The 16,121-nt window shown below is 34.1% G+C and overlaps 2 protein-coding genes and 1 long non-coding RNA gene across 3 annotated transcripts; all 3 read left to right on the top strand.

Moving 5' to 3' along the window:
• Window positions 1-323: 323 nt before the first annotated feature.
• Window positions 324-3,230, top strand: LOC122580353. The gene is made up of 3 exons (XR_006320777.1): window positions 324-541; window positions 2,579-2,759; window positions 2,852-3,230. It is a non-coding gene; the product is annotated as an uncharacterized LOC122580353 (long non-coding RNA).
• A 1,563-nt stretch (window positions 3,231-4,793) lies between these two features.
• LOC122578404 (B3 domain-containing protein REM5-like) lies at window positions 4,794-9,450 on the top strand. The gene is made up of 5 exons (XM_043750360.1): window positions 4,794-5,034; window positions 6,914-7,094; window positions 7,179-7,449; window positions 7,698-7,798; window positions 8,263-9,450. Exons 2-5 carry the CDS (start codon window positions 7,011-7,013, stop codon window positions 8,902-8,904), a joined length of 1,098 nt encoding a protein of 365 aa, XP_043606295.1. The 5' UTR covers window positions 4,794-5,034; window positions 6,914-7,010; the 3' UTR covers window positions 8,905-9,450.
• A 1,072-nt stretch (window positions 9,451-10,522) lies between these two features.
• On the top strand, window positions 10,523-15,378 carry LOC122609947 (alpha-amylase 3, chloroplastic). Its single transcript, XM_043782908.1, has 13 exons — window positions 10,523-10,869; window positions 11,809-11,939; window positions 12,148-12,202; window positions 12,289-12,402; window positions 12,474-12,594; window positions 12,683-13,035; window positions 13,115-13,713; window positions 13,800-13,989; window positions 14,070-14,176; window positions 14,248-14,497; window positions 14,576-14,698; window positions 14,784-14,951; window positions 15,043-15,378. Exons 1-13 carry the CDS (start codon window positions 10,552-10,554, stop codon window positions 15,199-15,201), a joined length of 2,688 nt encoding a protein of 895 aa, XP_043638843.1. The 5' UTR covers window positions 10,523-10,551; the 3' UTR covers window positions 15,202-15,378.
• The last annotated feature ends 743 nt before the right edge of the window (window positions 15,379-16,121 follow it).

The raw sequence follows: 16,121 nt of genomic DNA, 5'->3' as shown, positions 1-16,121 counted from the left end.
TTTTAAATAATAATACATTTATTACATATAACATCTTCAAATTTTTTTTTTTCCATTCTCACTCATTCTCCAGAATTTGTACAGAATGGAGAGAATGGAATTGATTCCTCTTTCTCATTTCTCATTCCCTTTCTTCATCGCAAACAAACAAGGAAAGTCTTTTCCATTCTCTTTCTTCCCTTTTCATTCTATCATACCAAACACCCTACATCACTTGACACCTTCACCACCACCACTAGATTGCCATCTTCGCTATAGCTTCTATGTTATGCGGTTACTTTGCTCGTTTTATTCGCATGGAGTTGACATATATAGGAGAATCAAATTTATCCTAGGAGACTAAACATACGACCTCTTTTCCCATTTCCCTCTTTCTCATTATTACTCTTTTTTCTTTGAATCAACTTACCCTAGAAACGTACACTTAAAATCAAAAAAAAAATCTGTAATTTATTTCTATTATTTACCTTTTCATCCACTATACTCAAACAAGCAACAATTACATGCAGAAAGAAACATGGAAAACGAATGCTGATGTTAGGTAATACGTTTAAATTTTTCCTTCTGCAATTCTGCTACATTTGATGATTGTAGATGTTTAAGTAATTATTGAATAATTATCTATTGTTTGATAATTCTATTTGCAATTCAGCTATCCTGTGTCACTGTGTGTGCCTGTTAACTATGATGCATTGCTAGTATATATAGAAAGGAAAATAACCATAATCTTTGATAAAATTCAAGATTTCAGAATTACACTCAAAGTTGCTATCTTTTTTGTCTTCTATGCTTAAAAGTTTGTTACTTTTGGTTTGATACTGATACAATGAAAACTTTGCATAATTTTAAATATTTTTTTAATTAACTGTGTCAAAAATATCAGCCCATCGCATTATTTTCATGTACTATGATCTGGATTAGTTCAATACTTCAGATTAACGGGTTGGGTAATAAAGCAAGCAACTTTGTTGAACAGTTCGGGTGGATCTGACCCGAAAAGCTATGTTTTTGTAAACTGTAATTTTTCTTTTCTTGTAAACAAGTAATTTGTCAAATATAATTATAAAAACTAATTTTTGCTCATAATTTACCATTTAAATTTTAAAGTATTTTTAGGAGGTTTTATGCATTAAAAGTTTACTTTTTATGACTTTCAACCCACTTGCCCGGCTATGGGCATTTGTAACGTATCTATAGTTTTTTGTATTACCTGTCTTACCTGGTGTATGGAAAACACAAGCTACTGACTCATTGATATGTAAATGGGTCGAAATCAAGATTGCAACCTCTTAGAAGTTTCCCATCAAATTTTTATATGCATAAAAAGTTAAACCAAAGAGGGTATAAACTTGTAATATACCAAAAAACATACATTTTTTAGGTTCTTTACCATGTTGAGGGGTTTTACGGCTGTTAGTAGTTGTTGTTAGTGACTCTTGTATATGAAAGGGGAATCTGGTTTAGTTTCGACAGCGGTGTATACTTTATTGAAACATGTTTGATGTTATATCCTACTAACCCATATGTTTTACTGTTCTACCACTCTTCTACTCTGTATAACCTGTGTAATGTTGTACGTACGATGTTCAAACTTTTTAGGTTATTTGACATTGGATTTGGGATTCATATAATAGAAGTCTGCAGATTTTGTTTAGAACTACAACTTTAGTCTTATCATTTCACATTTCTGAAGTTTCATTTGTAAAAAGATGCCTGATTAGGTTGAGTCACTATGTTCTACTGCTATAGTGCTAACGGTTCGTTGATTTTGTCTAAATTGTTGAACAGAGTTGTTCATAGTATTTCATGCGTAGTAATTTCATATTTGGGCCGGATGGCTTTGGGTTTCACTGATGTGTAGCAGTACTAGAATAGTCTTATCTTATATTCTAGGGTTTTTGGTGAGAGAGTTGGCTGCCACTTTATACACTAGAGAGAACTAAAAGAGAGGTTTCTTGGTATTTCTTGTTTTGTGAATCTAGCCACAATGGAGTGTCGCTTCAAGGAGTTTAGGACGGAAGCCTCACAGCACCCGGGCCAACATTTTTGACAGAGTGTATTAGATTTGAAGGTTTAAAGGTTAGATTTCCGAGGGTGGGCAATAGGCAGAATTTGATGACGTTTCTTACTCTTTGCTTTAGTTTCTGATTCCATACATGTTGTTGCTTTGTTCCGATAGTTTGGTGATTATTATATGCCTCTAGTATATCTAGAGAATCCCCGTTGTATGTTTTGATAGTAGTCTCCATTGGATTATAAGCTGCCTACAGTGGTGATTTTAACTCTCATCTCGAGAGATTTTTCAGCCTAAAAAGCTTATTCCTTGGGTGTTGTTGATTATGTTATTAATGGTGGTTTGAATTGCGTTAGACTACCCTATTTGTTTGCATCTTCATAGGTTCTTACGGGTCAGGGAAGTATTGCCAAACAAAGGTCTATATCCGTTGTTTTTTGTTATCGTTGTAGCGTATTTCCCATTATTGGGCTATTGACATGAGATGGATTTGCTTAAGAATATATACTGATAATTCAAGACAATACTTGGTGTTTTAACTTCTAATTTTATAAATGCAAGCAGGAAGCCATCATGTTAATCAGCCATTGTATCAGTTATTACCAGCTTACGCACGCTACGTAGCCAGGCCATACTACCCTTATCAAATAGTCAAATACAGATGTCTACTAGTAGCAGTTATGAGCCAAAAGAAGGTTCTCTTTCCTTCTTCAAGGTTGTTCGTTACCCTTCTTCTCCTCATCTGGTATTCTTCCAACCTCTCAAGTCTCTCCAAAAGCTATGTATATCAGTATATGTATGTATGTGAAGGTATGAAAGCATGAATTTTGTTTGTAGGCATTGCCAAAGGTTTTTGTGGAGAGGTATTTGGACAAGATCCCTAAAAACCCAATTCTCACAACTGCAACAGGGGAGCATTCATGGAATTTAAAGATCACAAAGATTGGTGAAGATTACTGTTTTTCTAGCGGGTGGGATAAATTGGTCAAAGATGCCCACTTGTGTATTAGGGACATTGTTGTCTTTTGGCTACTTGATCCCTTCACCTTTCTAGTGTCGTTCTTAGATGAACATGGATGTGAAAAAGATTTTTAGAACATAACATCATTGTTCAATTTATGTGTCTCTAAATGATAATTTAGTTGTGATTCATAGTACATTTTAAAATGTAAAAAGAGTCTCGTAACTTCTTAATCAAAAAGCATTATTTTTTCAAGAAGTATGCATATTTGTTGGTGTCATAATTTTCTTTCAACAATGTCATATATACGTATGTACCTATAGATCAATATGACAACAACATTCTAGAAGTTAATGTTGAGTCTTTTTTTGTTGTACCAAGTTTAAAGTTTGTTTCTAAGTGTTTGGAATAAACTCATAAGAGTTTAGCAGTGGATCCAGTCGAGTTTAAGTCATCCCATGTATCTGTAAACTCGACCAACTCAATTAGGTTAATTATAAGCAGTGTTAACCCTTTCATTTAAGGTTAGTAATTAGTTTAGTTGTGTTTTAACATAGCTTGTATTATGAATGTATTAATTATGATGTTATGTTAATCAATATAAGTCTTCGCGTATTGGTTAAACATTATATGCATTATTCGTATTTGTTGATCTAATTAAGTATAATTGAAGATTCCGCACTTGGTTATATACTTATATAGTAATTAATCTGGTAGGGCTAGGTGGATAGGGCCATACAAAGTGATATCAGAGCCACAGGTTGATAATCCATTAGTTCAGATTTGTTTTACAACAAGTATTCATGTTAGAAAAAAGTTAGACTTGTCCGAGTTTGAGATAAACTCGTCCGAGTTAAGGCTCTGTTTCAGTTCTCTCATTGCGGATCTCAAGGGAATTGTAAACTCGTGCAGAGTTTGGTTAAACTTGAGCGAGTTTAGTTTCTGAGGATAACTTTTGTTTTCAAATCCGTATCTTCAGGAATTGCATATTCATAGGAATCTAGTAGTTTCTAGAGATTTACCTAAAACCAATCCAAGGGAACTGCAATTTCATTTAAATCACATGTTACTATGTTTCTCTAAACTTAATTAACTAATATTATTACAATGTAAAATATTAATATATATGGCTCTATTGTGTCGACATGATGCTGATTTTTGATACTTTTTATGCCTAACTCTTATAAAACATATTATTTATCTTTACAAGTAACTGAAATATCTAAATTTGTCTTTCTTAAACTCAAATGAAAAGCTTAAAATATATTTGTAGTCTTGTAGGCAAGAGGAAATGAACTCAAGACATATTGCTTGAAGGGAAACACCATAAATAGAAAACGGTTGTTTTTTTTTGTCTTTTTAATCTTTATATGCACTAAATTACTACTTTTGTTTTAAAAATAAAATGTAAATACATTTCTCTTTGAAAGAATTGAGCATGCATACTACTCTTTCTAGACACTTTTGCTTTCGTATTATAAACAATTAAACATATTTACCATATATCAATTTACGTCGCGCGGATACTATGTTATCTTTATCTTACACAAGTATTCGATTTGAAATTTACGTTGTCACGACATCTTGCGCGTGTTGTGTGTTGTCATTTGCCGCTTCGCGTAGGTGCACATATCATGTGTTTTTTTTTTCTTATAAAAAAGTAGGAAATATATGGGAAAAATAAAAATCGAAAGACACCTGTCAAATGTGTTTATAGCATTTACGAGTAATAAAGAGAAAAACAATATTAGTTATTTTAATTTAATGTTTTTAGCATTATTTTAACACAATGAGTTGACATATACAGGAGAATCAAATTTATCCTAGGAGACTGAACATAGGACCTCTTTCCCATCTTCTCTTTCTCATTGTTACCCTTTTTTCTTCCTTGGATCAACTTATTTTTTTCATCCCAACCCTAGAAAACTACACTTAGAAATTAAAAAATTTCTCTTCTTTGTTTCAATAATTAAACTATATTTACCTTTTCATCCATTATACTCAAACAAACAACAATTACATGCAGGAAAGAAACATGGAAAACAAATGCTGATGTTGGGTAATATGTTTAATTCTTTTCTTCTACAGTTCTGCTACATTTGATGATTGTAGATGTTTAAGTAATTATTGAATAATTATCTATTGTTTGGTAATTCTAGTTGCAATTCAGTTATCCTGTGTGTGCCTGTTAACTATGATGCATTGCTTGTATATATAGAAAAAAACCCATAATCTTTGATAAAGTTCAAGATTTAAGAATTACACTCAAAGTTGCTATCTTTTTTGTCTTCTATGTTGCAAAGTTTGTTACTTTTGGTTTAATACTGATACAATGAAAAGTTTGCATAATTTTAAATATTTTTTTGATAAATTGTCAAAAATATCAGCCCATTGCATTATTTTAATGTATACTATGATCTGGATAAGTTCAATTATACAGATTAACGGGTTGGGTAGTAAAGCAAGCAACTTTGTTGAACAGTTTGGGTGGATCTGACCCGAAAAGCTATGATTTCGTAAACTTTAAATTTTCTTTTTTTTGTAAACAAGTAATTGTCCAATTTAAATTCTGAAGTTAATTTTTGTTCATATTTTAGCATTTAAAGTATTTTTGGGAGGTTTTATGCATTAAAAGTACACTTAATATGACTTTCGAGTTTCGACCCACTTGCCCGGCTTCGGGGCATATGTAATTTATCTACTGTTTTTTGTATTACCTGTCTGACCCGGTATTGATGTGTAAATGGGTCGAAATCAAGATCGCAACCTCTTAGAAGTTCCCCATTGATATTTTATATACATAAGAAACTAAACCAAAGAGGGTATAAACTTGTAATAAACCAAAAAAACATACATTTTTAGGTTTCTTACCATGTTGAGGGGTTTTACGGCTGTTAGTAGTTGTTGTTAGTGACTCTTGTATGTGAAAAGGGAATCTGGTTTAGTTTCGACAGCAGCGTATACTTATATTAAAACATGAATTATTCAATATCCTCTTAACCCATGTGTTCTACTGCTCTACCACTCTTCTACTCTGTATAACCTTTTCAATGCTGTAAGTACAATGTTCAAACTTCTTTGGTTAATTGACATTGGATTTGGGATTCATATATTAGAAGTCTGCAGATTTGTTTAGGACTGCAACTACAGTATTATCATTTCTTAAGTTTCATCTGTAAAAAGATGCCCGATAAGGTTGAGTCACTACGTTTTACTGCTATAGTCCTCACGGGTCGATTATTTTGTTTAAACTTGTTTGAATAGTGTTGTTTGTTCATAGTATTTCATGGGCAGTATTTTTATTTTCGGACAGGATGGCTTTGGGTTTTACTGATTTGTAGCAGTAATAGAAAACTTTTACCTTATATTCTAGGGTTTTTGGTGAGAGAGTTGGCTGCCACTTTATACTCTAGAGAGAACTAAAAGAGAGGTTTTTTGGTATTCCTGGTTTTATGAATCTAGCTACAATCGAGTGGCGCTTCACGGAGTTTAGGACGGAAGCCTCACAGTACCCGGGCCAAATTTTTTGACGGAGGGCATCAGATTTGAAGGTCTGAAGGTTGGATTTCCGAGGGTGGGCAACAGGCAGAATTTGATGCTGTTTCTTACTCTCTGCTTGAGTTTTTGATTTCATACATGTTGATGCTTTATTCCAATAGTATGGTGATTATTATATGCCTCTAGTATATCTAGAGAAGCCACGTTGTATTTTTTGATAGTAGTGTCCATTGGATTATAAGCAGCCTTACGGGGTCTGATGATTTTAACTCTCATCTTGAGAGATTTTTCAGCCTAAAAAGCTCGTTCCTTGTGTGTTGTTGATTATATTATTTCCCATTATTGGGCTATTGACATGAGATGGATTTGCTTAAAAATATATACTCATAATTCAAGACAATACTTGCTTTTTTAACTTCTAATTTTATAAATGCAAGCAGGAAGCCATCATGTTAATCAGCCATTGAATCAGTTATTACCAGCTTACGCCCGCTAGGTAGCCAGGCCATACTACCCTTATCAAATAGTCAAATACAAATGTCTACTAGTAGCAGTTATGAGCCAAAAGAAGGTTCTCTTTCCTTCTTCAAGGTTGTTCGTTACCCTTCTTCTCCTCATCTGGTATTCTTCCAACCTCTCAAGTCTCTCCAAAATCTATGTATATGTATGTATGTGAATGTATGAAAGCATGAATATTGTTTGTAGGCATTGCCAAAGGTTTTTGTGGAGAGGTATTTGGACAAGATCCCTAAAAACCCAATTCTCACAACTTCAACAGGGGAGCATTCATGGAATTTAAAGATCACAAAGATTGGTGAAGATTACTGTTTTTCTAGCGGGTGGGATAAATTGGTTAAAGATGCCCACTTGTGTGTTAGGGACATTGTTGTCTTTTGGCTAATTGATCCCTGCACCTTTCTAATATCGTTCTTAAATGAAAATGGATGTGAAAAAGATCTCCCCATTGATAACACCAGTTACGTTTCCTCCCTGTTCTTACTTTCTTCTTCATGTTTCATCTATGTACATGCATATACAAAGTAAATTGGGTCTCAAATGATTTGATCAAGATTTTGCAGATGATGGTGATCATCTTGATAACGGTGATAACACCAATTATATTTCCTCCCCCTGTTCTTTCTATTTTCCTTCCTGTAATTATATATGTGTACATACATACCCAATGTAAACGGGGTCTTGAATGATTTAATTAATATTTTGCAGATGATGTTGGTGCTAATGTCCGGAATCATGCTGATGATAAAGCTGTGCGAGATGATTATGTAGTCTTTCAAAAACAAATGCCTCGGAACAAATATAGCTGGGTAATACTTATAATTCCTTCATGTTTTGGTTGCAACAACAATCCCCAATCCCGTGAGAGGTGGGGTATGTGCCTTCATCTATTGATTAGTGTACATTATAATGCCAACAGTGGCTGTATCTTGTGTTATCAAAGTTTATACAAAAGATTTACCAATGAAAGTTGCAATCAACACTACATGTTTTTATCTATTTATTTATAATTATATTAGGTATACATGATCTTATGTAAATTGTACAATGCCTTGAAATCATCTTTTGACCCTTGTAAAGAGGCCCAGCTTTCTTTTTATTAATTTCTTTTTGTCATCTGTCTGACACTGGATGTGTATACATGGTGATTAAAATTGAGTTTCCGAATTGCTCATGTGGTTATAATAGACAAGTCTTAATGTTCTTTTGGTGGAAATTAATTCATATGATCTGATTATGTAAATAGCTTTTTTCTTTCCTTTGTGGTCTCTAGATATTGCCGAAGAAATTTGTGAGAGATGCAAGATTGGGAAACAAAACGAGCATAACGATAAAGGACTTTGAAGGACATGAATGGCAAATTGGGATACTAATAGAAAGAGATGGAATCAGACACTTATCATCTGGATGGTTACTTTGCCGAAAACATCATCATATATCAGAAGGTGATATCTGCTCATTTAAATTCAGCAAGAAAGAAGGTGTGCTGTATCTAACTGAGGTGATCAAGAGCAAAAGGCCAGTCAATAAGGAAAGTTCAACGGAGGGGACCCCGAAAAGAAGGGAAAGACAACCACGTCCTTTGGGTGTTCGGGATGTTAAGATTGAAGATGAGTGTTCGCCAATAGAGAAACATGATGGCTTTGTGAAGGTCAAGACTGAATATGAGTCGGGTCCAGAGGTGGAAGGGGAAAAGAGGAAGACGGGAAAGCTGCCACTGAAGGGATCTTGTGATGATGGTGGTGGTCTGAAAGTTAAGACCGAAGATGAAGCATTTGCAGAAGTGGCGGTGGGGAAAAGAAAGAAGGGCGGGCCATCACTTGAGAAACCTGGTGACATTGGTGGCAGTGTAGAGGTGCAAGTTAAACCTGGGATTGAGAGATTGGTTAGAAATATGGGTGTTGTTTACTTTTAACCTTATATCGATTATTTTGATGGTGATTGTGAAAAGCTGCCATTCAAAATCAGGAGATTGTATATGCTTATCAATTAGTGTTTCCTGAATAAAACATGGTACCGAGGTGTTGGTGAACAGAGAAAACGGTGGGCTTACAACCAATGTGGCCATGGTCGTGGATAAAATGAGATGACGATTACATAGTGACTGATGTGGGTGTGCTTTTTGAGTGAGTATAACCACCAGTTAGCGATGAACATGGTAGGTAGTAGTATTAATTGACCTTTACTTAAGATGAACTTTTAGATATTAGTAAGTCGATGGTTACATTCTGATTTAGGGTTGTCTTCATCAGTTTTTTACTTTCAAATACTTGATATTTATCTATTTAGGTTACCTGGATAAGACGAATCTTTGATTTGGATGAACATAGCCTGGCTCGGTATTCTGACCGTTTCCAAACCTTTTCACCGGCCACTTCCAAGACTGTTTAATTTTAGTATTATAGTGAATAATGGGTTATTTTATGTTATATCTAAAGCCAAAGTAATCAGCTTTGGGAAACAGGTGAGTAGTTACGAAGAATCTGATCAAGGCCTATTTTCTTTTTGACTTAATAATCTTAATAGTTAGGAACTTAATCATTCAGTCAAATTTCATGTTTTTTTTTTTTGACTTAATACACAAAATAACCGTCAATTACTTGTATTTTACTTAATACATACAATTATTTTTAATGCATTCATCCACTTAATACTTTCGGCACTTAACGACTAAAAAAAAAACTAGATTAATATAAAGTGTTACTCTTAACCAACTGTATATCTTATTTTGATTCAGAGTCAATTCTAAGCAATTCATTCAAACATCCCAAGATGAATACAGCCATTTTACATCAAGAATGTTTTGAACAAATAACTTATGAAATAACTCAATAATAACCCAAAAGAAATGTCGACAAGTATCTAGTCACTATTAATCGAAAGAAACATGTGTTACATCATAAATATTTCAATAAGGAGCCCTTTCAAAATATAATAATGACAGTATCGTCCCTCGATCATTTCAAATTTTCAGTAACTAACGTGTGTGGGACCTTGTACTATCATTTTTGTGTGGTCACAATCTAGTCGACATGGTTGGAAAGTAGTGTCATGATTTGGGTATATCCGTATGTTGAAAGATATTTTAAAATGGTTTATTCTCTACTATAATTTTGATCAAAACGTGTTTTTGGAACCACAATTTGTTACCATTGATATCTTCGATTTTCATTTTCAGTTTTTCACACGTTACAAAGTTTCTACATATACATTCAGAATACTTTATGTAGCAAAAAAAGAGATACAGTAAATGTCTAAAGAATAATTAAATATAGATAACTGAATGTTATTATTTTCTTTGAGATACAGTAAATGTCTAAAGAACATATTAAATATAGATAACTGAATGTTATTTTATGAATTTTGTGCTCTTAAAAAACTTTTAAAGTTTAATAATAACAATAATTATAACAACAATAATAGTAGTAATAATAGTGACAATAATAACAAAAATAAAAGTTGAAGGTGTAAAGTGTTAATAATAACAAGAGTTTGAACCAATACTAACAGAAGCCACAACTGCAACAACACAAAATCAATCAACACAAACTCTTTGAAAAAAATGGCAACAGTTCCCCTGGGAACTCATCTCCACCATTCATGTCTTTTTGAAACCACCCCTAATAATAATAAGTTCAGTTCCAAACAATCATGTTTTTATTACAACAACAAGAAACACAGTAATTTTATGCTTAATAATAGTAATAAATGTGGCGGCAAAGCTTCCAAAACAAGGCCTGGTTTTGATTCTTATTGGGTAATGAGCACTAATGCTAGATTATCTGCTAATAGTTCTACTTCTGATACGGCTCTACTTGATACCGAGGTCTCCGATGATGTCATATTTCAAGAAAAGTTCCCACTGCAACTCGTCGAAAAGGTAATTTGTTCATTCGAACTCTGTCTTATGTATGTATATATGCGTGTTTATGTTTCTTGGATATAGTAGTTGAAAGTGCATTGTAGTATGGAATTCTGCATTGCTTTTGTTGGGTGAGGAACTAATAAACTGAATTCGGGCTAGACCTGCAACTAAGCCCACATGCCAAGCGGGCTCATCGGATTAGGAAATCCATGTCTAAGCCACCAAAACTAATAATATCTCATTTCTAGTTTTGGCCTGTGGATTAAACTAATCATCTAATCTTGGTTTTGGTGACTATAACCATGCTATATTCCCATGTCCTACTGTGATTGTGTTATTGATTTCTTTACTTTCAGTTTTTGTTTATTGTATGTGGGTGTGATCGTTGTCACATGGTTGCGTTTTTTGGGCCCCAAATCCCTAACAACTTTGTTTGATGATTGATTAAAAGTTGTTTTAGTTGGTTATATGAGTATTACTAGTACTTTTGATTGACTTAGATTAACAAGTAGTAGTGTTGATTCACATTTTGGTCTGACATGATCTGGGTTGGGACTTTTGGAAAACTTACCTTTTGGAAAATCAAAATGTGGCTCATTTTCAACAGCGTTGGAAGATAGAGTATAAAGTTACCAAAAATAAACTTAATTTAATTTGTCATATGGTTTTGTCACAAAGGAAAAGACATTGACCCACATGTCTGCCTAACCATGTCAAATCCTTGAGTTGGTGTTCACGTTTTTTCCTTTATTTGTTTATTGTGTTTTTAAATGACAAATAGCTATATCAATCACAAGAAATTAGGTTTGAAGGGAATGGAAACAGAAATCCTCTTAATTATACTTGTCTTTATTCCTTCTTATAGAGGATTGAGCATTAATCACAAGTCCAATATCATATGCTTGTTGAATGTATAGTTTTGTTGAGATTTTAATGATTAAGTATGACTGACAGGTGGAAGGAAAGATACTAATCAGATTAGATAGTGGTAAGGATGAGGAAAATTGGCAGCTAACTATAGGATGTAACCTTCAAGGGAAATGGGTTCTTCATTGGGGAGTTAATTATGTCGACGATGTTGGCAGGTTTGTTTAGCTTTTTGCACTCCTGTTACACTATATGTATCGATACATTAAACAAGCTTATAACTATTGCAGTATACTGTATATAGGTTTTAATTAGGTTTTTCATGACCATTACATGTTTTTCTGTTTTCTTTGATCCTGGATATATTTATGTTCCAAAAGTTTCAAGTTATAGTAATGTTCATACTTTATTGCTCAATGCGAATAGTGAATGGGATCAGCCCCCTGTTGAGATGAGACCTCTGGACTCTATTACCATTAAGGTATGCGATTTGTAAATGTTTCGTATGGACAAGTATACTTGATGCTATTTGGTGAAATACTTAGACATTATTACCTCATTTTTCAGGACTATGCAGTTGAGACGCCTTTGACAAAATCGTCAGAAGCAGATTCACTCTATGAAGTGAAGATCGATTTTAACACTAAAAGCTCACTTGCAGCTATAAATTTTGTGTTGAAGGTACTAACCGAAGTTGTTACGTTAGGATCTTTACTTTTCTTTGCACTGACGATTTTGGAGTAATAATTTAGGACGCGGAAAATGGATCTTGGTATCAGTACAAAGGGAGAGATTTTAAAGTGCCACTAATTGATTTCTCTGCCAAAGATGACAATGTTGTACAAACTAAAGTGGGATTTGCTGTATGGCCAGGTTGGTCAATACAATGCATTTCCTGATTTATTGTGGTCTTATTTTAGTAATCCCTATGTTTGTTAACTTAAGATTTATACAAAGTCAGGGAGGTTTCCTAGCATGGTGATCCAATCAGAAGATGCTGTTTCTGAAGATGAAAATAATAATAATAATGGTAACTTAGAGGTGTCTGTTCAGCAAAAGAAGATTCTTGAAAGTTTCTGTGAAGAGCACTCGATTGTAAAAGAAACTCTAGTTGAGAACTCGATGAATGTATACATGAAGAAGGGTTCGGATGCTTCCAATCATCTTGTGCATATAGAAACCGATATCCTTGATGATGTTATTGTTCATTGGGGAATTTGCAAAGACGAGAGCAAGAAATGGGAAATTCCTTCTGGGCCTTATCCAGACAATACAACGGTTTTTAAGAACAAAGCTTTGCGTACTCAATTGCAGGTATATATTAATTTAATTAATAATTACTCATTGATAGTGATCTGCCAGATGCTAATTGGTACTTCATCTTCTTTTGCAGAAAAAAGAAGGGGAGGATGGCCGCTCTGGTGTATTTCCACTTGATAAAGAAACTGCCGGATTTCTTTTTGTTTTGAAACTTAAGGATAACACATGGATTAATAATATGGGAAAGGATTTTTACATACCTGTTCCGAAGGAAAGTAAATTAGATGTTGAAGTGAATGAAGAGGGTTCTGTATATACCGATGAAATTATTGATGAAATTAGACATCTGCTAAGTGGCATATCGTCTGAAGGGAACCAAAAAACAAAAAGTAAAGAAGCACAAGAAATGATCCTTCAAGAAATTGAAAAGTTAGCTGCAGAAGCATATGGTATCTTCAGAAGCTCTGTTCAAACGTCACCAGCGATCATAGAAGAAGATGTGGATCTTGAATCCCCTGTAAAGATAAATTCAGCAACTGGTTCTGGTTCTGAAATTTTGTTCCAAGGATTTAATTGGGAGTCTAACAAGTCCGGAAGATGGTATCTGGAACTAGAAGAAAAAGCAGCTGAATTGGCGGCACTTGGGTTCACTATTATTTGGTTGCCTCCACCAACAGAATCCATTTCAGCTGAAGGCTACATGCCAAGGGATCTATATAATTTGAACTCAAAGTACTTTTCTCTGCGTGTCTGTGTTTTTTCTGCTATTCGTACTTTGTTAAAAACATCAACATAACATATCTAGAAATGTTGCTCAGGTATGGAACTGTTGATCAGTTGAAGGCTGTTGTGAAGAAATTCCATCAAGTTGGTATTAGAGTTCTTGGAGATGCTGTCATAAATCATCGTTGTGCACATTATCAGAATCAAAATGGTGTTTGGAACATTTTTGGTGGTCTAATGAATTGGGATGATCGTGCGGTTGTTGCTGATGATCCCCATTTTCAGGTATCAATTTTGAAATCTGTTCTTTTCTTTTGATGGTGGCTTTATAGACCACTCTAAAAGTTTCTTGGTTTCCGTTGTAGGGGCGAGGAAATAAGAGTAGTGGTGATAATTTCCATGCCGCACCAAATATTGATCATTCACAAGAGTTTGTGAGAAAAGATCTTGAGGAATGGTTATGCTGGCTTAGGTTAGTCATCTTACCTCAATGTAGTTTTTGTTATTGTCTTATAAGTTGTTTATAAGTGTTGTATTTTGCAGGAAAGAGATCGGGTATGACGGATGGAGGCTGGATTATGTACGTGGCTTTTGGGGTGGTTATGTAAAGGAGTACATGGAGGCAAGTAAACCGTATTTCTCTGTTGGGGAGTATTGGGATTCTCTAAGTTATACATATGGTGAGATGGATCACAACCAAGATGCCCATCGACAAAGGATTGTTAACTGGATAAATGATACTAATGGAACCGCTGGAGCGTTTGATGTCACAACAAAAGGAATCCTTCACTCTGTAAGTACATATTTCCAACATTATTCTATAGTTTCATAAGATTTTGTATCATATTTTCATTGTATCTATCTAAAACAGGCAATTGAAAGATGTGAATACTGGAGATTATGTGATTCAAATGGAAAACCTCCAGGCGTTGTTGGATGGTGGCCCTCTCGTGCAGTCACGTTTATTGAAAACCATGACACTGGTTCTACACAGGTACTGAAATTTGCCTCTTAATTTGTGTGTCTTCTTATTTTGGTGGCGTGGATTAAGTGGCTAACACAAACATTGCACTTTAAAGGGTCACTGGAGATTTCCTGGTGGAAAGGAGATGCAAGGATATGCTTACATCCTGACTCACCCTGGAACACCATCGGTTTTCTATGATCATTTGTTCTCCCGCTACAAAAATGAAATTTCGGCACTTATCTCACTCAGGAATCGCAACAAGATAAATTGCCGGAGTATAGTAAGTGTCATAAAACTTACTTTTTGCTACATTTTATCACGGGATATAGTCTAATTTTGTGCTGTATTTATGTGAATGATCTGCCATTTAGATTAACATCACCAAGTCGGAAAGAGATGTATATGCAGCCATAATTGATGACAAAGTGGCAATGAAGATTGGACCAGGACATTATGAACCCCATAGTGGATCCCAAAAATGGTCGTTGGCTCTTCAGGGCAATGATTACAAGGTATGGGAAGCATCATAGAATCCTTCTCATCGCCATTTGTTCTGTATCGTCAATGAAACATTTTTCAAGTATGCACATAAATATTGTATCCGAAGAGTATCAACTAATAAAAAGTTTGTAACTAAGACTGCTGCTTTGTCACCCTTAATCTTAGTTACAAAGTTATGAATAACAGCATAAGTTTCCCGATTTAAACTACAATGTATCAATTTTATTGTTTAGCATGTTCTTGTGCTAAATAACAAAGTTGGAATTTATGATATCCAACAAATTCAACATCATTTCATTGTGTGCCATCGTCAAATGATATATATTTATTATTGTTGAAATTGGTAAAGCAACGTAAGCAACGATGCCTATGTTAATGTTGAAATCCGTAGCTACACCACAGAAGTCTGGTGACTAATGAAGACTACTCAAACTTTTGTCAGCAAGCTGATCAATACATTTATACAGAAAAATTCAATACTAATTGTGACAAAATCATTTTCGTCACTAATAAAGTATTTTTGTTTTGTAGTGACAACGTAATTAAAATAGTGACTTCCACTCAGTTGATAGGGATAATTTATTGAACGTTTCACATCATATTTCGAAAACAACTTGATGGTATTGCATTTTCTGTGTAATCTAAAAATCTTGAAAAAATTACCAGAGCTTGAAAGGAAATTAAATTCTATAGTTCTTTTTTATAAATGTTTTATTCTGCTGTCCAGGAGAAAAAAAAAAAGTTAAGGGGACAACTTGCTGTACGCTTGCTTTCCATTTCTATGTAGTATATAATGTGAAATGAACTATGAAGCTACTTTGTTAAAATAAAAAGGCATATTAATTAAGAGATGGATAGCATTTGCTTATTGTCATTCTCACATTATCTCTTGGCGCACATTATTTGTTGCACAAATGTTCACCAGGCCATTTCTTGGCAAACCGTTTAT

The sequence above is a fragment of the Erigeron canadensis genome, chromosome 8, assembly GCF_010389155.1.
Source record: "Erigeron canadensis isolate Cc75 chromosome 8, C_canadensis_v1, whole genome shotgun sequence".
Classification (NCBI taxonomy): domain Eukaryota; kingdom Viridiplantae; phylum Streptophyta; class Magnoliopsida; order Asterales; family Asteraceae; genus Erigeron; species Erigeron canadensis.
Note: the sequence above shows the minus strand (reverse complement) of the source record. Positions and strands in the feature narration are given on the sequence as shown.

What these genes read in the sequence shown, in the direction of transcription:
- LOC122578404 (XM_043750360.1), top strand. Translation starts at nt 7,011, where the DNA reads ATGTCTACTAGTAGCAGTTATGAGCCAAAAGAAGGTTCTCTTTCCTTC. An exon ending in ACCCTTCTTCTCCTCATCTG is followed by an intron (nt 7,095 to 7,178) that starts GTATTCTTCCAA and finishes TATTGTTTGTAG; the next exon opens with GCATTGCCAAAGGTTTTTGT. An exon ending in CTCGGAACAAATATAGCTGG is followed by an intron (nt 7,799 to 8,262) that starts GTAATACTTATA and finishes TGTGGTCTCTAG; the next exon opens with ATATTGCCGAAGAAATTTGT.
- LOC122609947 (XM_043782908.1), top strand. Translation starts at nt 10,552, where the DNA reads ATGGCAACAGTTCCCCTGGGAACTCATCTCCACCATTCATGTCTTTTT. An exon ending in CACTGCAACTCGTCGAAAAG is followed by an intron (nt 10,870 to 11,808) that starts GTAATTTGTTCA and finishes TATGACTGACAG; the next exon opens with GTGGAAGGAAAGATACTAAT. An exon ending in CTTTGCGTACTCAATTGCAG is followed by an intron (nt 13,036 to 13,114) that starts GTATATATTAAT and finishes CTTCTTTTGCAG; the next exon opens with AAAAAAGAAGGGGAGGATGG.